We start from the raw sequence: 25,758 nt of genomic DNA, 5'->3' as shown, positions 1-25,758 counted from the left end.
AGCTTGAGCTGATTCACTTTTCTGTGCTCTCTCCTTTTGCAGGATTACTTGAACTGCTCCATATGAGGAAGAGGCTGGTTTTGATGAAGGGAGGACTGCACCATTTAATAACTTCTGCTTCTTACATTTTTGTTCCATTCCTTTTCATTTTCCCTAATGATGAGACTTTGGAGTTTCTGCCTGTCCGAGGGACAGTTTCCATTGCTTCCCCTGCTCTGTGCTGTCCCGGGTGCCTCTTGCAGGCTGCTTGTATCCTATCCCTGTGCCCACAAAGCCTTACTGAAGCACCAATGATTGGTGGCCTGCCATAGCTGTAACATTTCCATGTATGTCCATTTTTATTTTTATTTTTTAAAGCTGAAGTGCAGAAAGTAACAGGTCAAGGGGTTTTGGACAGGTTTTTAATGGTTTTTCCTTTCCTTTTTTTTAAAAGGCAAATGGTCCAAGTAAACCTCTGTCTGGCTCTGCCAAAGCAAACCACTGTCCATTTGTTTTTCACCTTCCAACAGGTGGAGCTCTTGCCATGGAGCAAGCTTCTCAGCTCCTACCTCCATAATTTGCACAGACTGGCAAGAAAACGAAAAAGAAAAAAAAACATTCCTCCAAAAGCCAACTTGTGCAGGAAAAGTTGACCTATTTTTTTTTAAGAAAACCTTTTTTTTTAAAGAAACCCTTATTTAAAATGTCATGTAGTAAACAGTTGAGTTGCCCAACATGAGCTCATCTTCTCTAGTAAATTTTGTGCCTTGAGGGTGTCTGTATGTTTACATCTGTTTCTTAGTTTGCTTCAATGTGCATTGTGTTTTAGATTAGCATAAAATGGACTCCCCCTTTCTCCCCCCCCCAGCCCTTTTCTCCCTTTCTGCTGTGGTCCAGGCCAAGCTTTTTATGACCACCTTTTCTTCCTGGCCACAGAATTAGGTTCCTAAGGGCTAAGATTCCACTAAGGACTTCTTTCCATTCCTTTGTGCCCCACCCCAAGGCCTGGGCGTGCTCCTGAGGTTGCTGTAATGTCAGGTCTATTTTAATGTATTTTCTTAGCTCTAACTGTAGTATCAGTTGAGGAAACACTGCTGTATGTTAAGCGGTCCTGCCTGCCGGGCAGTCGATGGGCACTGGGGCCATTAGTAACCGTCAAGACGCAGCCTAGCTTTTATCACAATGTTTTACCAAATTGTTCACACGGTTTGAAATAATAAAAAGTAGAAAGAAAGCCCTGTTTACTCTGCATTGCTTCTCTTGCACGCACCAGTGAGGACTTTTGCATGGCCAAATGGATTTTGCTTTAAACCATGGCCACGAAAACACAACACAGCACCGAAGAGCTGGCTTCGTACATGGCTCTGAAAGGCGTCCCATCAGTCTGGCATCATCTGCACTTCAAGGTTTGCAAGTGATTTAGTTTAGATAAAACCCAGGCACATGGCTTTGTTTAAGTTTATGATCAGCCACAACCCTTGGAAATCGCACTTCTCAGAACAAGCGTGAATGAGTAAAGACTTAAGATAACACATGGGCTCCTAGCCTTTCTAGCAGTGTCCAATGCAGCAGATCACCTGCCATTCGCAGCTCCCACAGCTGATTAGGGGCTTTCTGGTGGGGTGTGTGTGTATGATTTAATACGATGTATGTATGTGACCATTTGCTGCATGGCGTAGAATGCACCACTGGCTTCCTCGTTTGGCTGGGAGGAAGCCAGAGACATACCGTAGGCAGCAAAGAAGAACCTTTCCTAAGTTGACCCTGAGCAACTCTGCGAAAGCCATCTCTCAAGAAAGAGTAAGTGATAAATGATTCTAAGTCCTAGAAACGAAAGAGATAAAGTATAAAGAAAAAAATTGTACTTATTACTTTATTGATAAAACCAACTATTTGTGATATTGTGAGGTCAGTGTGTTTGGGCACATACTGTTGGTGCTTTTACAGATAATTACAGAGCCTCCCTGGTGAAATAAAGAAAAGGCTTCACTAAAGAACCATGCTGAGAAAATGCCATTTAAGCAAAAATTAAAACTGAAATCTTGTATTAAGGATAGCTCTAGGATTTTGACTTGTGCCTTGACCAGGAGTTTGGTTTTCAAGCTTTTGCACCTTGTGTAAAGGCTTGAATCTCTCTCCATCTACTCGTACTACTGCAGCACCCTGTGTGCACAGGTGTGTTAGTGCCCTAGTACACCTATAAGAAGCCTAGCAAGTGCCCACTATTTACAAGAGCAGAAATCAAAGGGGACAGAAAGAAAAGGGTTTCCTAAACTGTCAGGACTCTGCAAACAAGCCCAGTATGGGAGGAAACTCCACACATGCTTAACAACTTCCACACCACAGAGGTGGCTCAGGTAGAAAGCAAGTTACCAGAATGAAGCTCCTGCCTGCTTTTCCTGGGTGTCAAGGATGAGGTAGCGGTCAACACTCTTGGGGTGTAATTTGGAAGCCTTCTAGTAATCTCAGAGTTCCAACTCCAGAGGGTCAATTAAACGCCCATGATGGGATGGAGAATCTTTGGTCTGACTTAGCTCAGATGAGGGAGAAACTTCTTTTCCCCATCTGTGGATCACTATAGCCAGCCAGCGTGCAAGAATGAATGTGAATGGGTGCATCAGCTCAGGTAAGAGGAAAGCTTCCCTTTCACACTGCTGAATTTGCAATGCTGCATTTGACCAGAAGGGCCGGGAACACCTAGAGAGAGAAAAGGTATACAAAGTGAGGATCCCGCTTAGCAACTAGTTTTCCTTGAAAGCCACTTTGGCCTACCCTATCCTAGCAACTGAATAGCTTTGTTGGCTCAGAGCAAGGATCTATCTAGTCCAACATCTTGCTCTGCATATCGGCAAACCCAACCCCTCACAGATGCCCACAAGCAGAGCTTGGGCGCTTGCCCTCTGTTGTTGTTAAGGAGCCACAGGAATTCATTGCTTACTAGACCAAGTTGCTTGTCTAAAACTCATTTGCTCTCCCTGGGAGCCGTTCTTCAGGGCCTCAGTCCAGGGTGGTTTCACATCATCTACCCAAACTGGAGATGTCAGACACTGAACTGTGATCTTTGACCTTCCATGTTTCTCCGAAAATAAGCCATACCCCAAAAATTAGCCAAACCCCAAAAATAAGCCATAGTGATAGGCAGTTTAACCTTGTAGGTTAAACTGTACCATACTTAATAATAAAAAAGACATCCCCTGAAAATAAGCCACTGTGTGTTTTTTTGAGGAAAAATGAATATAAGACGGTGTCTTATTTTTGGAGAAACACAGTTCTATGTTAAAAGTATTTATGCTCCAATATTGAGATACAGGCCTTTCCCCCCCTCCCCCCAAAAAATGGTTCAGTGGTGACGCCAAGAGTCTGCCCTGCTCTGCTGCAGAAGGCTGCTTTACTTCTCATTGCACAATCAAATAATACAACAGGATCCGCCTAACCATTTGCACTAGGAAAGTGGGGTCTTGGCTAACCCACTGCATAGAGTTGACCAACCAGGGAGAAAAACCCACCTGCAGTCAGAAAAGGCCACAATCCTTAAGATTTTCTTTGATGATTATGTCAGTGACAGCATCAAAGACAAACTTGACATTCTGGGTGTCTGTGGCACAGGTCATGTGTGAGTAGATTTCCTTCACATCCTTCCTTATGTTCAGCTCCAGGAACTGCAACTTGATGTAAGCACCGGCATCTTCGTAGGTATTGGACCCTGTATAGACACGGATGCTGGGATGGTATCAGAGAGCAGCTTCACTTAGGGATTGGTTTTTTTAAATCTGCCTCTACACATTTTCACATGATACCTCCTGCCTCAGAATCATCCTCCATCCACAAAGTAGGCAGGGCTCTAATTATTTGTCGTGATATATGCCTCCTGGGGCAGGTTGAGATTGGACACAACTAGGACATGTCCACTGCCCTGACGCTAAACCTGACTCCAGCTGGACTTCAGGCTGTGAAGAATTTATCCCAATCTCTGCCATGCAGAGCACAGCAGCTGCTGCAGCTTAATCACTTGTTAGAAATGATAGTCATAATTACAGCAAAAGTTCCTCTGTGGGAAGTGTTATGCACCTCACATTTCTGTTGCTCAGAGAACATCCCTTTCGATGTTCTGTAATTCCCCTGGTAACTTCTGGTTCTGCATATCTTAGGGGCCCTCGTCATTCATATAAACCTCACCTGACGTTTGTAGGAGAGCTCCTTCCTAAAAACTTGCTCATTTGGTGAAAGGGGTGTGGGGACCACTAAGTTTGTGCAGCTTTCCAGGGTTCTCTCAAACGGTACATTAGTACTTTCTTGGATTCAAATAATCATGGTTTTTTATTAAAAAGTTTGATATTTTGATAACACCAGGGTGTTCCAGATATTTTTTCTTATTGGAACAGCTATTGTGTCATATTTGGGCTTAAAATACAAATTTGACACGAAGGGTAAAACTGGATGTGACATCAGGTCTGTTTGTCTGTTCCAATCACATATACCAAGTAGGGAGCTGAGGGGCCAGTATTGAAAGCAGAAGTGGTGTACGGATGAGGGGAGCAAAACCTTCCCTCTAACCACCCAACTGAACTCACTGCTGCTACTCACTGCAGTAGCTGAGGAGAAAGGCATCTGTCGGGGAGGTAAGTGGGGCAGAGTTAGCCTAGACACATGCTTCCCTGCTAAAGGCTAGGCCAGTGTCCCCTGCTTTAGACAGGATTTGGGCCAGAACCCTAGGTAAAGAGATGCCCTCATTGCTCCTAGTTTGGGCATCAGTCCCGTCTCTTGACTTTTCCACTGTGGGTGAAAAGGCAGTTGGGGGCAATTTTGAGCAAGAAAATGGCCAAAGGGGGATTGGTTAAGCCACCTTCCCTCTCCATTTGCAACATCCAATGGCTCCTTTTTAAAAGGCAAGAGGAGTTTTGCATGCATTCAGGTTTTTAACCATGACCACACCAAGCACACCACATTTGAAGTGCCTGCATTTGGTAGGAGCTGGAGGAAAGCAATGTTAAAGACTAAAATGAAGTGCGGAAACTAAAAAAGAAGTTCTGTTTGTCACACAGTCCTTGGAAGATCACTGGAGATGCCGCGTTCTGGTTTACGTGGCAGAGAAGTGCCATGTTTCACAGAGCACTGAGGCCCCCTAGTGGCATCTCTCCCAAAACATGTTTGGTTTTGGGTTTTTCCACAAAAGGAATACCCACCTTCTCTCCCTGCAAGATAATATCCATAGATTACAGAAGCTAACTTGTTCCTTTTGCCCAAGGGAGCAAATGAAATACTCCATCTATTTTTCTCCTTGTAATAAAAGTTCATGACAGCACCAAGCACACACAGTGCCAAGCTCTCCACTGGGGGCACAAAGGGCCAACTCTTCCCATTCCCGCCTGCGGCCCTCCCCATCCCCAGTCACATGATTAATGCAGCATCCACCCAAGAAAATAGAGGAGTGTTGTTAACAGCTCCATAAAATAATAGAAGTGGGTGTCATTCAGAAAGTCAACATGGCTGAACTCATGAATTCTAACATGGTTAGGCCAGCTGCAAAAACAATGTGTTCCTTGGGCCATCTTTGTATGGTGTCAGTTGTACTGAATGCATTATTTGACCCTATAGGTTGACAAGAGGGAGCCTTTGTGGAGATAAAGAAATTAAAACTTGCTTCGTTGTGATATTATAGTCCTCATCTAGTACCACCATCTTTCTTGGAAAGGCGGGTGGGATGATGGTACAGCCCTCGGTCATTTATTTCCTCCTTACTTCATCTAAATGTATGCAATTTTCCCTTTCTATCTTAATGCTTATTTGATAAAAAATGCCATACCACTCTGAAACTAGTCAACCTTGCTGGTGTTCAGCTTCTGAAGCCTTTTTCAGAATGAAAAAAGAGAAAACTCTCTTCCTGAATCTAACATGCAAATTCCGGCATTTCTGCTCACTAGGAGACAAGGGATGGGACAACTGTGGCCCTCCAGATGCTCATGGAATTGTAGAGTTGGAAGGGACCCTGAGGATCATCTAGTCCAACCCCCTGCAATGCAGGAATAAGCAGCTGTTCCATATGCGGATCGAACCAGCAACCTTGGTGTTATCAACTGAGCTAACCAAGAGCTAACTCTAACCAACTGAGCTATCCAAGAGCTAGACTGCAACACCTATAACCCCCCAACACTGACCATGCTAGCTAGGGTTGATGGGAGTTGGAATCCAACAGAATCTGGAGGGCTATCAGTGCCACACACACACACACCCCGCTAGAAGATGCTGCAGTCACACCAATGGGGACGTTGCACGCTGGGAACTCACCATCGTAATCTGGAAAGCAGATGCTGAGGTGTGCCTTCTTGATCTTTTCCTGGAAAACGTCTTTCTTGTTGAGGAAAAGAACAATGGAGGTGGTGGCAAAGTAGCGGTGGTTGCAGATACTGTTGAAGAGGTGCAGGCTCTCATGCATGCGATTCTGGAAGGGAAGGCAGGATTAGAAAGACCTTCAATTTCAACCATAGTCCTAAACCAGATTTTATCAGAAACTTTGCTCCTCTGCCTTTCAGTAGGCAAAAACTGGGTCCTAAATGTACAGAAGGTGCATTCTTGTAACACTATCCTAATCCCCTTTAGGTCATTTCACCATGATATGCCACAGCCAGTTCAGTCTCGGCACTACTTATCATATTTTTCTATTTTTTGGGAACCCAAGTGGAGGGAAATTGCCAAGAGTTGTTCAGTTTTTTGGGGGGGAATTGCCCAGAGTTGTTGAGCTATTTGGGGGGAGGGGGAATCGCTCACAGGCTGGACTGCCGCTGCCAATCGCACACCTTGCCAAAGCCACCAATCGTCTGGCCACCAACAGCCGCCAATCGCCCGCCCAATTGCTGGAGCAGGAGCCAATCGCCAACAGGCCTTGCCGCAGCCACCAATCACTGGTGACAATCTCCTGTTCGTGGCTGCCACCAATTGCCCCCTCTGCACTATCAGTGTATAAGACAACCCCCAATTCTTACCATTTAGTTATAATTTAAAAAATCGGGTTAAACACAGAAAAATATGGTATGTCTTATTTATACTCCATGTTTCCTTCTATGAGCTCATGGCAGCTGTAGGGCACCGTCCCCTTCACCCATTTTATTCTCACAACAACCCTTTGAGGTAGGTTAAACAGAATGACTTGCCCAGTGAGCTTCATGACTTAGTGAATGCTGATCTCCCCAGTCTGACACTGTAACCATTCCAGAACACTGCCTCTGTCACTAATCCACCACGCCTATTTACAAATCCTGGCAGCCAAAGTCTAAAAGGTCTTAATATACCTTGAGGTGCTACTTACCACATCGTCATCCTCCACCAGGACCATGTCGTAGGCGCTTAGGGCAGCAATGAAGATTATGCAAGTGACTCCTTCAAAGCAGTGGATCCACTTCTTGCGTTCTGAGCGCTGGCCGCCCACGTCAAACATCCTGCCAGGAAGTTAAGACAGGCCCCTTCTGAAAAGGCTTCCCCAGCTGTCCCCCAATGTGTTACTGCAAATTGATGGGGAAAGGTCTGCAGTGAGCCATAGGGCCCCCCAAAATGTGGTCCTTAACAGCGAGGTGAATGAAGAGCTGACCGTCAAATTGCAAGGGTGAGCATTTATTAATTATCTCTGGGACTGAGTGAGAATGGGGAGGGGGACAAGCACAGCAGAGATGGCTTCCCACAGTTTGGAGTGAAGTAATACACAGGACCATTGAAAGAGACACCGAACCTCCGCTCCCTCTGGTAAGGCCATTAAGCCCAAAATCTAAAATCACCTAACTGCACCATTGTGTATACCTATCAGGGTTGTGTTGGATTATCCATTACATGAATAACAGAGGTACAAGATATTTAAATTATGTACCTTTCTCTCTCCTTTTTCCCATCAAAGGAAACAAGAGTTTTCAACCTGCATTTTCCCCCTCCAACAACCCTCTGGGGTACTTTTGTATGAACAATACAGACTTGCCCAATCTCACTGGGGATTCTTCTTAACTGAGTAGAGATTTTAACCTGGGACCATCCCTGCCCCCGCCCCAGCTGCCTGCCTAACCACTGCACCTCACTCTCTTAAATAGGTGGCAGCACCTATTGCTATACTGATTTATTGTCCTTCGACCTTTGGCGTACAGAAAGGAAAGATTGAAAGTGTCCCCAGAATGACGTAAAATGGAGAAGAGGTTAACTAAATTACATCCCTCCACAATGCACTAATAGTGACAATACTTGGTACTTATGGAGTGATTTTTCCTAATTGCCCAAAGTCCTTCCCGTACATTGGCACAGCGCTATAAAGCAGGTCAATATTATCACACTACAGGTGGAAGTGGGGAGGCCAGGAGGGAGCGGCTTGCCTAAAACCAATCAGCCTGTTCATGGCTGAATTGGGAGTTCCAGTGGAGGATTGGGAGGGGGAGTCAAAACTCATGCCTTTCATCACAATTCTGTACCAGTTACTCCATGGCAACTGCTTCCACAGATACATGATCTTTTGCAATCTTCCTTATTGGTCGGTTGTCTGCCAGCCACAGTTATACAATACCTGAAGTGGAGGTCCTTGAAGGAAAACTGGGATTCAATTATGCCCGTGGTCTTAACCCTGGAGCGGAGAACATCCTGCTCTGTGGGGACATATCCAGGGGCCACTAGTCGTGGCAGGTCACTCAGGTAACTGTGAATAGAGAAAGGCACCGGGGTTACCATGTGAAGTAGATCTGAGAGACCTCTGGTCTTCAGAGTGGGCAGTCACAATGGGGAAGGACCAGGGCTCAGGGGCGGAGCATGTGCTCTGCATGCTGGCAGGCTCAACTTCTGGCATCTCTCCAATAAGGGCAGGAAGAGACTCTTGCCTGAAGCCCTGAAGAAGTCTCTGCAAGTCAGTGTAGACATTACTAAGTCTAGGCTACACTGAGCCAAATGGACCCATGGTCTAAGTATAAGTCAACTTCCTATGTTTCCTGTGGTCATGAGTGTTGAACAAGGTGAGTGACAGGTTATATCAGAAATAACATTGTTCTTAAAGAATCAGCAGCAGGAAGGTGGCTGCTAAGTACTCTGCTGTACTGCTCAAATTCAGCAAAGCTGAAGTTTCCTGATCTCAGCCTTCCTTCTTGAATTACCTTTCAAGTATCTGCTTCTTAGGGAAGCACCTTGCCAGTTGCAGCAGGTGAAGGCTGCCCAAGAGTGGCTGAGCATAAGGATGTTCTCTCCCCTGGATTTCTATGCTTCCTGGGCTTGCCTATGGCGTTGCCATCTCTGCTGCTTTTTCTCTTCCATCTCTGATGCCATCACTGGCTGTTGAAGATTATTTCCTCTTTCAACAAGCCTTCTAGGAGGATTTTTTTTATTAAAAAAAAGTCTTAGTCATTATATGCATTAGATTTTAAATTGTATGTGTGTGCATTGTTTTAACTGTTTTTGTATATGCAGTTGTTTTACTGGCTTTTTACTGTATTGTGAAATCATTTTGAGATGCTTCATAGGAAGCGATTCATAAATGAAATAAATAGAATTGCACTCCTGTGATAACTTTGCCTCAAGGGGCCTTTGCCTCAAGGGGTGTAAGCAATGGGTTCCTACTAGCCAGCTGAGTCATTCAGCTGATACTCTGAGGCCCTCTCAAAGCAGGCTTGGATGCCGATGTCCTCCCAGAGCCGGCAGATAATGTCGGACATCTCCTTCGACATGGAGCCTTCTTCAATGGTGTCTGCTAAGTGCTGCAGCTTGCGGGAATCATCCTGCAGTAGAGAAAGGAGGCAAAGTTAAGTGCAATAAAGCACCCCTTCCCAATACCCTTCCCTTTATATCAGCCTCTGATTATGAGAACAATAGATTAATAGATTACTATTCCCATTGGGAGGGACGGAGGTGGCGCTGTGGGTTAAACCACAGAGCCTAGGGCTTGCTGATCAGAAGGTCGGCGGTTCGAATCCCTGCAACGGGTGAGCTCCCATTGCTCGGTCCTAGCTCCTGCCAACCTAGCAGTTCGAAAGCACGTCAAAGTGCAAGTAGATAAATAGGGACCGCTCCAGGCGGGAAGGTAAACGGTGTTTCTGTGTGCTGCTCTGGTTCGCCAGAAGCGGCTTTGTCATGCTGGCCACATGACCCGGAAGCTGTACGCCGGCTCCCTCAGCCAATAATGTGAGATGAGCACCGCAACCCCAAGGGTCCCTTTACCTTTACCTTTTATTCCCATTGGGAGAAAGTCCACTCCTCAGTGACTCACCTGCCTGGCTGAGTCTCCATACTGGATGTTGAGTGTGCCCATGGCCCTCACAATGGCCAACATGGACTGCAAAGTATTGCTGTAAATAATGGAGATGAACTCCAAGCATTCCTCTAATGAGTAACCATCCTGGTGGATAATTCTGTGAAAGGTAAAGGCAGAAAATCAATCCAGCAGGTCTTGACTAGTTGCGCTAAAGGATGTTGGGCAGGGGTCATGCCTGGGCACTAGCTCTGGCCAAGGGAGGCAACTGCTGAGAGGCCAGCTATGGGGCCAGAGATGACAAACACTTAGCTTGGCATCGGAGCCATTCCAGCACATGACTCTATACTGCAGTGTTTTAATGCTGTGACCTGCCCTGAGACTTCAGAGTGAAGGGTGGGTTGTTAATAGTAACAACAACAACAACAACAACAACAACAACAACAACAACAACTTTTCATTCTGCTGCATTTATCAGAAAGGCATCTGCCAGCTTAGGTCTCTCCAGGGCCATGAAAAGTTTTGCAGTACTGTCTGGTTAGACGGGAGTCAAGCATATCCACCATGAAGAACAAAGATTTTAGAAACGGCTTCAGAATGTTTTGCCAGAAAGAAACCTTTGGAATGGTGTGTGTGGAGGAAATGTCTCTAGGTCTAGGGAAAACTGAGGGTGGGAAGGTGACTGGCTAATTTTCCCTTCTTCCTCTCCCAACTCTTAAGAGGAAATTACCTACCATGGAGATAAAAACAATGCAGAAAGCCAGCCAGCAGTTCTCTCCCAGCATGTTTGACTGCATTCCCCTCCAGCTGCTGGCAACGAGTACACGCTTTACAGGGAGCAATAATCCGCGCCTTGAAGGATGTACTTGTATGTGCAGACATGTTTGTTGTGTACAAACACTCTGCTTTTAGGTGTTCACTTAAAATATCATGGGTGTGCACCTAAAAACATAGTATGTGAAGTGGCCTTGTAAGAAGGGGGGGCGGTCTGCACTTCTGCATTACCAGTCCCTTCCAGATGAGAATGCAATTGGGTATGCTAAGGAATTCCTATTAGTACAGTTTCACTATCACTCTTTAAGAGTTATTGTAGTGGGCAAGGAATAGCTGCCTGTGCACACACATACTTCATTTGCTTGACAATGGTGCTTTTCCCCGATTCTCCAGCTCCTGGTGAGGGAAAAATAAAAAGGAAAAGAGATTATAATCTGTATTTGACTCAAAAACTTAATTCCATCCATGACACAAAATCCACAAGAAATGACCTGCTGGGAGGTTTATTGTGAAGTGAAGTGGGTGAGGCAGAGTGAAGGATGGGGGCAGCAGGGGTAATCCCTCGGGTTGCTGCTCCCCACCCCAAGGCCATTGTCCAATGTTGGAGGACATGACATACAACCTGCCCTGGATATGTTTAGAATACACAATCCAAACCTCCTGTGTTTGGGGATGAATACAACATTAAACAGCCAGAAGCAGGGAGAGACCTTGAATCATCTAGGGCTGCCAGTTTCCAACCAACCATTGTAGCTGTGCCTTTAACAGCTGCTCAATGTGCAGATACTTGCAGCAGGTACCTCCCTGCTGTGAAAAGCTTCAGTTACCAATCACTGCAGATTGAAGGGCAGTTAAATGTCCAAGAGCAGTCCAGGCTGGGGTTTGGGGTCAGTTGACTAGCCTACCTATCTACCTCTTTTAGATTTTCCAAACTTTGGCAGATACATGCCAAGTTTTGGGAAGGGAGGGGAAGAGCATGGTATGGTAGAAGTGGGGAAATAACTACGATATTCCAAGTACGGTGACAGCAGGGCTGTTGCAATAGCTTTGTTGATATGGGCTGTGAGGTCAGGGTGGCCCTCTGAGTGATCCAATTCACAGGACATGCCTTTTCTTTCTTGCCTTATAATGAACTTCCCTCTAGACATGGATCTATGCTGGTGCTGCAGCAAGTGAGCTGTGGAGGATTACCTGGGCCCAAAGGCTTTGGTTAAGATTGCTTTAAGCACTGCTCACCTTTATGGCAGAGATAACATGATCTGGGCCATGAGCAGCTTAGCTGCAATGCTTCACAGAAAACAAGCAGTGCAGGCACACACAATGATGAGGGCATCACAGCTAAGGGCAGGAGACTATTGGTGTGTGGGTGTGGGTGTGTGTACTGCTACCTCCTTCCCTGTGTTGTGTTTGGACTCAGCCTTGCCTTGCCTCATAAGAACCAGACACGATGCCACTGGACAAAGCCCCACACTGAGATGGAAAAGGGGGATGGAGCGGTTGCAATAATACCTTGGTGGCTCCGTAGCACTGCCATTGGGCAGGTTCCTCAGAATCTGAGGGTCCAAATGGCTGCTGTTGGAAAGGTACAGATGCATTCACCACCAACATCTACAGCACCAGCTTTCAGAGGTGCCAAGAAATGGGGAGTATTGGGAGGGGGGTCAGCGAGGGGGGAGAAGTAAGTCACAACAAGGGCAAAGCCTCAGTGACTGCCTGTGGGGGTGGACTTACCAAGAAGCAGTAGCTTGACTGTCCTGGCATCCATCTCAGCATCTTCCTTCAGTTTCTTCTCCAGCTCACGGGAGTGTTTTTCCTCTGCACTGGCGCCTGCACCCATCGTCCTTTTCGTTCAGCAAGAGAGGATTCCGACAAGCCCCTGTGGGATTTCCAGCACGTTCTGCTGCGGTTTGGCCTTTCTGTCCAGCCCAGCAGTATTCCACACAGAACCTTCCTAGTCTTGCACCCTTGAGATGTTTCAATACTGATGGCTGCTCCCACCCCTTTCCAGCACCAGCCACTTTCTGCCTTGCAGGTGGGAGGACTTTGCCACTCGGTGGGGTCAGATGTTCAGTATTGGCCAATGTGAAGTGAGAACAGGTGAATAAGGGGCTGGAGCAATACACCCACAGGACCTCCCTCTTAGTTTAATCTGACTTGCTTTGTTCAGCAGCTGCTCAAAGCTATTCCTGAGATAAAGCCCCTCAAATCCCCCCACATGCTAAACTCAGCAGTTTCCACTTTCTATCTGCTCTTGACCTGGAGGGAAGCATCAACACTGTAAAAGCAGACCCCTCCCTCCAAGTCGCACCTCACTCCTCCTGCTATAGTAGCATTTGCTTCCATCTCACTCTGGCTTCTGAGTGAATTACATTTATCACAGCTTGAAAGAGGACAGTTAGCTTGGTTGGGCCATTCCAACTCCCTACAACCCTCCCCCCCCATACAACCTCAAGATAGGGAGGCTAATAAAAACTACTAGTACCATCACCCCCAAACTATTAATAAATATGACACTTAAATTCTCATGAAAAGCACCCTGCAAATTAGATTTTTTTTGTGATTTACAGAAGTGGAAATGAGTGTGGGGGACAGTATTATCTACATACAATGAGTTCTTGACTAAGAGCAGCATCCAGATCTCACAGATTCGATTGCAGTGCTTACACTGGCTCTGCTAAAATGTGGGTGCTATTGACATGTGAATATATACTGAAGTATGCCAGTTATTTGTGGAATACCTGCAGGGAGTGCCTGGTGCTGCCTAATTCAAAGAACCATTCCCCCCAACTTGGTTTTTAAATGGATTGTTTAATTTGTGAGTTTCTGTAGGTACATATGCACATGGAGATATATATTCAGGAAAGCACTTCATGTATCTGATGAAGTCCACCAAAGCTTATGACATAATACTTTTGTTAGCCTTTAAGGTGCCAAAAGACTTTCTTGTTTCTGCTGCAAGAGAGTGATGTGGCCACCTCTCTGGAAATAATAATGGAATGTGTTTATAATGGACAGTAATGGTTAATCAGGTTTGCAACAGGATTAACTGATGAGAGGTGAGTGAGATCTATTTAGCCATTGTTCCTGGAACTGTTTGATCTAGATCTGCAAGGGAATATTAAAAGCGGTTACTCAGAACTCACCTTCCCTGCTCCCTTTCCTTCTGTTCTTCCTCCTTCCATTCCCCCAGTCTTTTGTCTCTTGTGAACTTGCTTATTCCCCCTTGGAAGTCTGTATATGTGGCTGAACTACAGGTATATGCTATAGATGTTGGGTAGGGTAGGGTTATTTATTTATAAAGAATACTTAGATCATAAAAATATTTAAGTGGTTTACAACTAGACTGTCTATATACAATAAAAACACATTAAAAATAAAAACAAGAGACCATCAACTAACTGCTACAGAACAATGTCTTCTTTATCGCCTACAGAAGCTTGGCAGCAAAGGGGGGAAAATCAGGAGGTGTTTAAGGGATAAAACAAAAGGTCATTGTTGAGGCTGAGGAATCTTTATTAGTATTATTTACCTGCTATTTCCATGTTTTAAAAATACACATGCAAAACTTTAAATAGTATGAATTTAAGTTAAAAAAACAACTGGTTATACGGGAAGAAAACTCAAACATACTGACTTGCCTTGTTCCTGAGATAAGGTACTAATACTCTTGTGAAAAAAAAGATAAATGCCTTTGCCAAAAAGCAGAGCTCGGGATCCATCTTCCAATACAAGGACAGACATCTGCAGAAGAAACAGCACCCAATATCATGGACTGGCAGGGTGCTGACTTGTGTGCACTGAGGGACGTGGGACTGGAGTTGACTCCGGAGAATGGGCAGTGAATAGTGAGGTGCTGTTCCAGCCAGGAGGCAAGAGTTGGAGGCAGGGGAAACTTCAGAGCTGGAGGGTAGAGGAGGAATAGACAGGCTAGGCTGGGTGCTTCTGCCCCCCCCCCCCTTTGCACCACTGTCTCCCAGATCCAGGAGAGAATTGAAGTGGGAGGCGCAAAGGCAGCTTCCACAGAGGCATAGTCTCTGGCTGCGTGTGCTAGCCCACTGGGGTAAAACACATAAGCTAGTGGAGGGTGAGTGGCCTTCTGTTGCTGCAGCTGCTCCCGAAGGAGGTCATTCGGCAGGAAACCTGAACAAGAACACTCCTGTTTGGGGGTAACAATAACAGGTGAAACTTATCTCTAAATACCAGGTTCTGGGGACAAACAAGGAGATGGGGCTGTTGCAAGTATGCCTTGCATGTGGACTTTCTAGAGCATCTGGTTGTCCCATGTTGGAAATGGGATGCTGGGGGAGATGGACACTGAAACTGATCAAACACTATCCTCTTACCAGTTCCAGCAGGATTTGGCCTCAGTCTGATTGGGAGGGGCTGCTGAAAAATGGATTTCAGAACACACTGAATGAGATGGAACAGCTGACTGGAATCCCCACAAGATATTGCTGCTTAGGAAAACCAAGCATTAACGCAGAGTTTCAGCTTTTCATACTTAGACTTCTCCAGAAGAGATTCAGCAAATGACCAGTGTAGAGAGCTTTGAATTCATTTGCCTTTCCAATCATAATAAAATGTCTTCTAGGAACCACAAAAGTGGTCTGCATCATGTTCCCACAGTTGAGGAAGAGACAAGACACCTGTATTGAAGGCAAGACAAACTTACGGTATGTTCTCTTCCTTAACCTCAATAACAATGTGACTTTCTGCCACTAGAGGGGGAACCATCACTACAAGTGTGCTCCTTGCATGAGACTTTGCAAAATGACTTGTCCATTGCTAACTTACTATTATGTCAGCCATCACAGCTCCCAAAGTGAGCCTTATGTCAGAGTGTTGATCTGTCAAATGCTGCCAACTTAGATAGGAAGGATCTGCTTTGAGATAACCTTCCAGAGTAACATTAAGGAGGATAAAATACAAGGCAGTTCTGCTCTTGTCATTAGTTTTTAGTGCAGCAGTGCTCCCCCCATCACACACACACAACATTTGGTCAGACAAAACAATGCCCCCTTAGCCCCTCTTGCTGTGTGACTCTATTTGGGCTCTTTGCCTCCACCTCCATCCCTCATCACCCTCCAACTCATAGCAAGGCAAAGATCTGAAGACTGCTAAGGCCCCGAGACCCTCTTCAGGCTTGAGGAAGAACAGTGCAGCAGTGCAGGACCTGTGTCATCCTTGCTTTAGTAGACACCACTCCACCCACCCACCCCTTGCAACTTCCTCAGCCTAGGGGGGCAGGAAATGAGACCATGACCCTGATCCCCATTTCTCCGTGTGTTTGCTTAACCAGCTGCCTTAGCACTCCCTTGGAGAGGTAAATTTCTCTTTCTTTTATGAAGCCAGCAGAACAAGGGGCCTTTGTTTGTGGGCTTCAGGACAAGGAGGGGCACTGCCAGGTCTAAGGAATCTAACACCTGCCCCCTTTCTCCCCTCCTGACCCGACTGCTCATAAAACAGGAGCAGAAGAAAATCATTTACCTGGTTGCTTCATAAGCAGGGGGATCTATGGCTCTGTAAATCAACAGAGAACAAGCTGTGGATAACTTTACATGCAGTGTCTATACCCCCGTCATTATAGCTTCCCCTAAGGGTGGCACTGTGGGTTAAACCACAGAACCTAGGGCTTGCCAATCAGGTCAGTGGTTTGAATCCCTATGACAGGGTGAGCTCCCGTTGCTCGGTCCCTGCTCCTGTCAACCTAGCAGTTCTATCTAAAGCATGTCAAAGTGCAAGTAGATAAATAGGTACCACTACAACAGGAAGGTAAACGGCGTTTCCGTGTGCTGCTCTGGTTCGCCAGAAGCGGCTTTGCCATGCTGGCCACATGACCTGGAAGTTGTACGCCAGCTCCCTCGGCCAGTAAAGTGAGATGAGCGCCACAACCCCAGAGTTGTCCGCGACTGGACCTAATGGTCAGGGGTCCCTTTACCTTTAAGGCATATGTGGGATGCATGTGGCCATTGTGTGTCTCTCATATTTCTCTTGCCACCATGTTCCATATCCCCTACGTGATCCACCCTTTTTTGGTTAAAAGGTCCCATTACTCCTATCTTAACAAGTGTCTTGGGTGCCAACACTAAATGGCTACCATGCCAAGACACATAAATAAGTCATGGTACGCCATACCAGATAACACTGTTAAAAAAAGAAGCAGCAGTCCTCTGCTAGATTTTCCCAAAGCCTGTCCTTCCTGCCACCCCTGCATGCTGAAATTTAGCACTGATCTGGCCAGCTTCCAGCTGTTTATGGTCAGACATTGCTTTACACAGGAACAATGACACGCACAGAGGGTGGCCTCTGCATGCTGGCCTACAAATCATAACTGTGCTCCACTGAGATGTTTGTCAGGCTGGGGGAAGTGCAATAGTGGCGGAGACCATGGCACATAGGGATGGCCCAACTGTGCACCCATGCCAATGGGAAAATATGGCAAAAGAGCCAAGGATATGGTGTTAACCTAGCACTCAGTCACAGCACACCACCACCTGTGGTGGGGCACCTCTATTCGGAGAATCAGTCTTTTAGTGTGGAAATACCTACACTTTGGAGCTCCCTGCCTATTGACATCAATCAAGCGCCTTTGCAATATACTTTTCTGCACCAGGTTTAAATATTTTTGTTTGTGCAGGCCAATCCAGACATGTAAAAGTTGCATGTTTTCTTTTTGCTACTGTCAATTTTAATAATATTTTGAATAGGTCATGCACACCAATGAAGAACTGTGGTGATGGGAAATGGACACACAAAGAAGGTGCCGTGTACAAAGCAGCCTGGCTTCAGAACACAAACAGGACCTTGAGTATATTGCCAACCCTTCTCTGCCTCAGGACTTGACACACAAACACTCTTGCTCAGGACTTGGATGCTGCCTAGTTCTTTCCATTTCTGGCATGTTGGGGTCATGATGAGGTGGAGATACCCCAGCTCGATCTGTGCAAACTGGCTGCCTCCAACCATGAGTGGCATATGCGTGTTGCTTCCAGCACAATTCCAGATTGGTAGGCACTGGGATATGGAGATGGGGAAAGTATATGTTATTTTTATGCCACTTCTGTATTGGAATAAATAGCCATTCTGGCAGTGAGCAATCCATAGAAGCGGTTGCAATCTGAAGCTGAACCAGTGGAATGTAAAAAAAGAGTCCATCACTTCAGGAGGGAAATGAGGGCATCCTGAAGAGTGTGAGTCAAGGTGAAGGAGTCTTTGAGTTTTCAAAAACAAAGCCAGTGTTTATTAGCTTGTTCTATCCACAGGAATTTCACATTACAGGTGCGAAATGGCTCTGTGCTTGAATTCATCACAAGGAGCTACTAATCAAAATCTCCAGATCCCCAGTTTTTGTTACATTTTTGATTTACAATTATTTACAAGAGAAAGTACACGCGTATCACTCAGATTGCAAGGGAAAGGGGGTGTGCCTGCAAGGATTTTGTGTGTACAAAGAAGTGGGCTCAGGCTTTCCAAATGTGAATGGTGAGCTCTCTTTGTTAACAGCAGGAGGCACAGCACCAGAGACCAAAGGGCGCACAGTGCAGGCTTCTGGTCTACTCCATCGAGACTGTCCTCTACTCTGCAGACAGAAGTGAGAAGTCCAAGAAATAACCTATTGTCCATCCTAGCACACCTAGGCTACACATGTAGAGTGATGCAACAGTCTTGGGCACGTTCTTTGCCAATATGTCTTGGGCATGTTATTTGCTACCCTCCGTGACTGCAATCCCCGTAAACTACCTGACCTGTTCCTTGCATCAGCAAACAGGTCACTACAATAGGAGATCAAAGTGCTGATATCTAGCAGATGTAAATCGGTGTAATTCCACAGGCATTAGCAATGTGGATTAATCCGAACTCAGAATTTGATTCTAATTCTTTGGAGGCATTGAACCTAAAAGCCATAACCACACCAGTCTGAAAGAGGCATCCAAGAAACAAGAGAACTAAACCCCCTCTGCAACAGCAAAACCTAAGGTGGAAGGCACAGTCACATATTTAGGAAATGCCAATGCCTTAAAAAAAATGAAGGGGGAGGCAGAAAAAGGTCATTCAATAGATTTTGTTATAACCAGACAAGCTGAGGTGGGCTCAAGCCTTTCTCAGTCACCCTTTGACCCAGGAGCCCTCTCCAATTCTGGGCATAGATACTCAGTGGTGAGGAACATGCATTCTGCCCATGCTGAGAGACACTCTATTCTACCCTTTCATATTCCTGGCTTTCAAAATAGGTTCATGGGTTGACCAAGCCTGGCTCAGATTAAGACCTGATTATATGTTTTATCATAATCATCTTCTCTGCATGCCAGATCATATTAATGAATTCCCAAGGTGCCCAAATTATAATATATATGCACAGAACTCTGCCCTGCCCGCACCCCTCCTGTGGATTCAATTTTTTTTCTCCTGTGCTTCTCAGTTCTCTCATTGTCCCCTGGCTCTGGGTGGTATTCAACTACCGTATCCTATCCCCACAAGGATTTCTGTGTGTGCAACAGGACTTTCCATCTTCTCCTTCCCCTGTGTCTGCCCCATGCCTTCCTCAAATATGTTCCAGGGGGCTGGGGGAGCTCCTAGAACAGAATTGGGGGGGGGGAGCGAGAGGGAGAGAATGCTTCATTGCACACGCAGAAATCTGTGCCCTGATGGAAGACTCAACCTCTCCCTCTGTATTTTTTTTAACATGGGATTAATTCCTAGAACAATAATTGGTCATATTCCCAATTACACCCATAAACCCTGAAGCCCACCTTAGTAATACAATTGCCTACTCACCATTGTTTATCTCAGAACAAAATGGTGGGAGGTAGGTAGGTAGGTAATGATCTCTGTCATGGGGGATACTGCATGCACTGAATGTTTACTAGTCCTTACTTAGCCCATGATATGTGGAATCCATCTTGAAATTAAGCAGAAAGATCACTCATAGTTCGACGTTTCCCTCTTTTTGCAAAGGATGCTCCACCCAACCTGTAGCGCATCAAAGTTGCTCATGTGGACTGATGGCAATTCCACAGGAATCCTGATGGGAATACTCAGGACCAGACTTTCCAACTTCCACATTGTGTGGCTGGGTATGCTGGTGTTATCAAACTGAGGAACTGAATTCCTAGCGGGCAAATTAATATTATTTAAATAATAATAAATAACCAGGTTGGATGCCGATTGCTGCACTGGTCAGCGGAGCAGAAGCCAACTGATGCCTAACCCTCTCTGCCACCTCCAATCCCATGCTGTCTTTGGCCTTGGAAGTCTCTGACACATGCACTATGGGAGAGTAGCTTTGGTTCATATATACATTACGTCTCCCTGGCATAGCCCACTTGGATGAGGCCTTCACATCCTTCAAGTAAACTAGCTCAGAAAAGCCAGGTGCCTATGAGAATAGCCATATCCACCTTCCCAACAGCTCTTTTGGTTGTACCACAACTTTTACAGACAATATCTCTTGCAGATCATCAGCCAAACAGCACAAGCTGAATCATTATCAAATCATAACATTGTTCCTATGGGTGGGATTAATTTGCTTCTGAAAGCAGTAGGAGCACTGCATGGACCCATGCATGGAGATCCCTCGGTGAAGCACTTCCTCCTGCCTTAAATAATTCAGACTCCTCAAGACATGAAGCCTCCATTGTACTTTACACGCAACAGTGTTCTGCCAGAAAATGCGTTGAGGCAGAGAAATGAACAGAGGGGAAGAAAGTGCTCAAGTCTTTGTAGGTGTAGCAGAGGCTTTTATACACTTCAGGGTAGGTATGCTTAGTGTCTGACAACAGACATTTTCTTCTCCTTTTTAACCAGGTAGAAATGTTTTCAGTGACAGTAGCACAACATTCTCAGAATTGCCCATGATGATCCAGTCTTGAAGGCTTCTGCTCCAACATTCTGGACCCCCAGATTCCACACAAGACTGCCGTGTCCCACTGAGATCCTCCAGAGTGTCAGCTATTTTACAGTACTGCAGATAAAAGGGGGAAGGAAGAGCAAGCTGCCAGCGGGACGCCTCCAAACTCCTCGCTGTCACACACTGAGGTGAGACTGCATCACCCACATATTATGTACAACCTACAAATAAATATTGTCTTGAGGGGGAGCAGGGCGTGTTTGTGTGTGTGTTTGTCTGTGTGTTTGTGTGTGTGTATATATATATATTTATATATATATATTTATAGATATTTTAATATTAAAATGGAGGGGGGAAATATAGCACTGTCATTTCATAGTCCCTTGTCAAGTTTCATGTGTGCTGATCCATCTCTGGTTGGTGGTTCCTGCGGTTTCGAGGCTTTTTCTGATCATGCAGCTCCTTGGCTTTGAGACCAGCCAGAGTCTCCTTATGGTTGGAGGCCACGTGCCGCCAATAGCCCTGGCAGTACTGGTTGATGAGTCCCATCTCAGGCTGGGTGAGCAGCTGCACCAGGTCATGGTAATGGGAGCTGAAAGTGCCTGGCAGGCCGGCTCGCATGGCTGCTGCAGAAGGGGCAGGGGCCTCTGACTGGAAGAGCACAGCATGGACCGTTTCACTGCTCAGTACATGCAGCTGCACTTTGGCCACCGTGTGCTTGAAGTTGTTCTCTGTGGCTGTGCAGGAATAGAGGCCCCCATCCGAGAGCTGCAAGGACCGCAACAGCAGCCCCTGCTCTGTCCTCAGCACCCTTCCTTCAGTGCGCAGCTAATGGAAAGAAACACATCGAGGAGGCATTGTTAGCACAGTTGGGAGTTGCTGGGCAGGGATACATTAGATCACACTGTGAGTGGAAAACAAGCCGCATATTCATTGCCTGAGTGCTTTCTGGCCCTCATCCTCCTAGCTTCTTAGTTCTCATTATTTCCTGTTCTGCAATTCCTAGACTTCTGAGTCCTGGCAAACAGCAAAGCATGATGAATGATCCAGCTTCCCATCCTTTTTCTCAGGAGCTCAGATGGAACTATTGGCTGGACAGAAGCAGGTATGGGGCTGCTACCAATCAGATGGGCTGAGTAGGAAGGGCTTTTAGAAAGTAAATCAACGAACTCTAGCTTTAGCTCAAATGGGTCAGGGAGCTTTCATGAGCTTGGTCATATAAGCTCAGAGATAGCACAGGCACTGGGCTGTTTCCAGTGGCCTTGCTCAGGCGCCACAGTTCCTCCGAGCTTAAAAAAAACTATTTTGTGAGCTTCTGCACAGAGATCCTTCTAGTATCCAGGATGTGGATGAAAAATAGATGAAATGTCAGCAAGGTGGTTGAAAGCAGACCGAGAAACAAGTGCTTTTTAACCTGATGAAAATAGAACAAAAGATTGGCCAGCTCAGCTCTCTGTCACTTCCAGATGACCTGCTTATTGAGGAATCTTCCTGATTTCTTTGTGCATTGTCTGCAGCTTATTTGAACATTCACTCTGATTTGTTTGCAAGGAGCTTATGTATGTTTCATCAAGCAATTGTTATCCCACACTTTCCAGTCTATTTTCACGTCACTTTCCTTACTGCAAAAGGTCTGTGTGCTTTTTGCAAGCAGGTTTGATGTGCACAAGTACCAAATTGATTTTAATTGTGCCACCTGAACCTGTCAGTTTTTGACTGAATCCCACTTGAAAAATAGAGATAGTCTTAGTACTTATTAAAACTTAGGGTGGAAGCAAAAGGCAAGTTACTCCTCCTCGCTAGGCCACTAACTGTCATGCTAACTTCCCTCTGGCCTCCATTCCCTCCTTTTCCTCCAAATTCCATTCTGGAAATTCAGGCCTACCTCTTTCCTTCGATCACTGTTGTCCTTCTGGAGCAGCCATTTGATGGTGGCCTGAGGGGAGCGAGGCTGGCACTCCAGAAAGGCTGTGCTTCCCTCCACTCCATACTGGACAGCCTCTACAGTGTTCTTGCTGGCTGGAGGTGGATACATAGATACAAGATTATGATTTACCAAGGGTCCGTTTCAACTAATACATTCCCAGACAAAAAATATTCCAAGCAGCTCCTACTCCTTTGCCAGAAGGAGGCTAGTCTCACTACTGCCAAGTTTATATATTGTGTACACTTGGCTAATCTGCCATCCATCATTCAGCATGTGGACCATTCGTGTTCCAGTTCTGGGTGCAGCCTGTGTTGCGTATTTAGCAGATTAATTGCACTGCAGAAAGCGTGCTGGGGAAACCACACGTTCAGGAAACAATGAAGATATGCAAAAATATCCTTTGCTTGGCTTTAATTACAAAAACAAAAACTCCTCTTACATTAAATCTAGAAGTATGACCCATTCACCAGGGTACTGAGAGAGGTACACACTGCTTTTTATATTTGTTGTTTAGTCATTTAGTCATGTCCGACTCTTCGTGACCCCATGGACCATAGCACGCCAGGCACTCCTGTCTTGCACTGCCTCCCGCAGTTTGGTCAGACTCATGTTCGTAGCTTCGAGAACACTGTCCAACCATCTTGTTCTCTGACGTCCCCTTCTCCTAGTGCCCTCAATCTTTCCCAACATCAGGGTCTTTTCCAAGGATTCTTCTCTTCTCATGAGGTGGCCAAAGTATTGGAGCCTCAGCTTCACGATCTGTCCCTCCCTGGAAGGGACAGTGTTCTCGAAGCTACGAACATGAGTTTGACCAAACTGCGGGAGGCAGTGCAAGACAGGAGTGCCTGGCGTGCTATGGTCCATGGGGTCACGAAGAGTCGGACACGACTAAACGACTAAACAACAAAACAGCTTTTTATATACTATACCCAATTGCTGACACGGCTTAATTAACACGACAACAGCACCTGCTTCACAGCTGTAAAACTAGGTCATGAAATTTACTCTGGCCTTTAAAGAGATACACATCTTGTGAAATAATAATGAACCTTAACATTTAAGTAACCCATTCAAAAGCCTGACCATGTGATTGAGGCATTTGACTGAGTTGGATGACTTATGTAAGAAATGAACTAAAGGAACAGTCTCCCTTGGGAGGTTGTGGACTCTCCTTCCTTGGAGGTTTTTAAGCAGAGGTTGGATGGCCATCTGTCATGGATGCTTTAGTTGCAATTCCTGCATTGTAGGGCTTGGACTAGATGACCACTGGGGTACCTTCCAGCTCTACAATTCTATGATTCTATGAAAACAAAGAGGTGCAATAGTACTGGTCCTAATTCTTCAATCATGCCTCTTCATTTGCCCAGGGACAGCCACCCACCAGTGAAAAAAATGGCCATCCAGTCCATGGCTACTCTACTTTATGTGCCAAGGAAGTCCATATTCTGCACCACATTGTGTACTCAAAAGTACCAGTTTGTTCACCTACTCCACTGATCAAAAATCATGGTGTGAAGGGCAGCTCTGTGCTACAATCAGTTTTGCAAACTGAAAAAGCAGAGCCAGTTGTTGTTTTTAAAGCAGACCTTCCATCTCAACACCCTCACTACACTTTTTCTGTGGGGATGGAGAGGTGAGATGGGACCACAAGACCAAGAAGAATGCTACTTCTGATCCCCCCATGCAGTGGGTGAGTGTGATACTCACCATTAGAATTGTAACCTCTACATTGACGGATGGGGTTGCCATGCCGGACATCCTGACGCCTGCTCCGCCTGTGATAAGGAAAGAAGCAGCCAGGTAAGTGGTTGGAATTTTGGTCCTTCCAAGGAGCAGGATGATGAGCCATTCATAATCCTTTTGTTTTTCTGACCAGCCCTTGACCAGTGAATCCTAGATTAATTCTGAGTCAACTATGGAAGATTCAAATTCCTGCCCAAAATCCATTTCATGTTTTGGACCAATCATACTCTTTACCATTACCCAGATGCACTGCCTAGAATTCATTCAACAGAACTTTTTCCTGCATTTTTCCTAGGACACTGTATGATGCAAACCTTCCTTAGCTCACCTCTGAATTCCCCTTTATATCAATAGAACTAGTTTCCTAGAATATTCCCTCTAAAGTTAACCCCAAGGCACTCTCAGAACTCTTGAAAATAACCCGCTTTGTACAATGACCCCCCCCCCCAGTAATTCTTTTAAGTCCCTTTACAGGGCATTCCCAACAAACAACAGTGGAACTCCAGTCCCTTCCATCCTCTCTGCCACACAGTACCTCTTGGAGGAAGCAGAATAGCGAGAGCAGGACTTCCCATCCCAGGCACAATAGGGGTCCCTGGCCAGGCAGCAGTCAGCGCAAGCTTCTCCATACACATCACAGCGGTGAAGAGCCAGGTGTGTTAGGCCAATGGCTGAGGACACGTACAGCTGTTGCTGTTGGGTAAGAGTGACAACCAGATGTCAATTAGAGGATAGATAATTCTGCCCCCACATTGTGCTGGAGGTGGGAATGGAGTGAGGGATATGATTTCTTGAGGAAGTGTGGACAGAAAAGCCTCCCAAGTGCAACCATTCAGAACAGCTCTGCATTCCAACCCACCTCCCAGCCTCTGGAGTGAGCTCCTTGTAGGGAAATGGGAGAATGACTAGAATGGAAGGAACTCCACATTGCTCTGTGTTCTGCAAAGATGGTACCAGTGACAAGCAGTCAGAGAATACTCTTTTGTTTCCTGAGCCATGGCTATGTCTGGCTTAGTATCTAGCCCAGGCATCTCCAGACTATAGCCCACAGGCCGGATATGGCCCAAAGGGCTCACTTATCCGGCCCACAGCACACACACACACCCCGCTCTTACTGGCGTGTCTGCCCACTTCCGGGTCGCAAGAGCACCAGAAATAGCTTGCACACATGCACAAGCATCATTTCCGGCGCACTTTCGGGTCGGAGGAGGCCCATGTGCATGTGCACAAGCTATTTCCAGTGCTCCTGCAACCCGGAAGTGCGCCGGAAATAGTTTGTGTGCATGTGTA

The 25,758-nt window shown here is 45.9% G+C and overlaps 3 protein-coding genes across 12 annotated transcripts in view; 1 reads left to right on the top strand and 2 right to left on the bottom strand.

Moving 5' to 3' along the window:
* Nucleotides 1-1,213, top strand: part of GNAI2 (G protein subunit alpha i2) — a 132,575-nt gene extending 131,362 nt beyond the window's left edge. For both annotated transcript variants that reach the window (XM_035105998.3, XM_088662147.1), the window contains exon 9: nucleotides 43-1,213. The gene's annotated coding sequence lies outside the window, so the exon portion shown is untranslated. The remainder of the gene's footprint in view (nucleotides 1-42) is intronic.
* GNAT1 (G protein subunit alpha transducin 1) lies at nucleotides 409-17,633 on the bottom strand. The gene is made up of 9 exons (XM_088662148.1): nucleotides 12,683-17,633; nucleotides 11,305-11,347; nucleotides 10,196-10,337; nucleotides 9,550-9,707; nucleotides 8,513-8,641; nucleotides 7,283-7,412; nucleotides 6,265-6,418; nucleotides 3,486-3,682; nucleotides 409-2,676 (listed from the first exon to the last, which is right to left on the bottom strand). The coding sequence occupies exons 1-8, from the start codon at nucleotides 12,786-12,788 to the stop codon at nucleotides 3,492-3,494; spliced, it is 1,053 nt and encodes a 350-aa protein (XP_088518274.1). The 5' UTR covers nucleotides 12,789-17,633; the 3' UTR covers nucleotides 409-2,676; nucleotides 3,486-3,491.
* A 535-nt stretch (nucleotides 17,634-18,168) lies between these two features.
* Nucleotides 18,169-25,758, bottom strand: part of SEMA3F (semaphorin 3F) — a 126,073-nt gene continuing 118,483 nt past the window's right edge. For all 9 annotated transcript variants that reach the window (XM_035105991.3, XM_035105997.3, XM_035105993.3 and 6 more), the window contains 4 exons: nucleotides 25,004-25,161; nucleotides 24,433-24,500; nucleotides 22,684-22,817; nucleotides 18,169-21,626 (listed from right to left, as the gene is read on the bottom strand). In XM_035105991.3, the coding sequence (XP_034961882.1) occupies nucleotides 21,192-21,626; nucleotides 22,684-22,817; nucleotides 24,433-24,500; nucleotides 25,004-25,161 (795 nt within the window). In that variant the 3' untranslated portion in view covers nucleotides 18,169-21,191. The remainder of the gene's footprint in view (nucleotides 21,627-22,683; nucleotides 22,818-24,432; nucleotides 24,501-25,003; nucleotides 25,162-25,758) is intronic.

This window comes from Zootoca vivipara, chromosome 2, assembly GCF_965207765.1.
Source record: "Zootoca vivipara chromosome 2, rZooViv2.hap1.1, whole genome shotgun sequence".
Lineage (NCBI taxonomy): Eukaryota > Metazoa > Chordata > Lepidosauria > Squamata > Lacertidae > Zootoca > Zootoca vivipara.
This window is presented reverse-complemented; position numbering and strand designations above follow the sequence as displayed.

What these genes read in the sequence shown, in the direction of transcription:
- GNAT1 (XM_088662148.1), bottom strand. Translation starts at nt 12,788, where the DNA reads ATGGGTGCAGGCGCCAGTGCAGAGGAAAAACACTCCCGTGAGCTGGAG. An exon ending in AGTCAAGCTACTGCTTCTTG is followed by an intron (nt 11,348 to 12,682) that starts GTAAGTCCACCC and finishes TTCCCTCACCAG; the next exon opens with GAGCTGGAGAATCGGGGAAA. An exon ending in TTCAAGGACCTCCACTTCAG is followed by an intron (nt 7,413 to 8,512) that starts GTATTGTATAAC and finishes ACTTCCTGGCAG; the next exon opens with GATGTTTGACGTGGGCGGCC.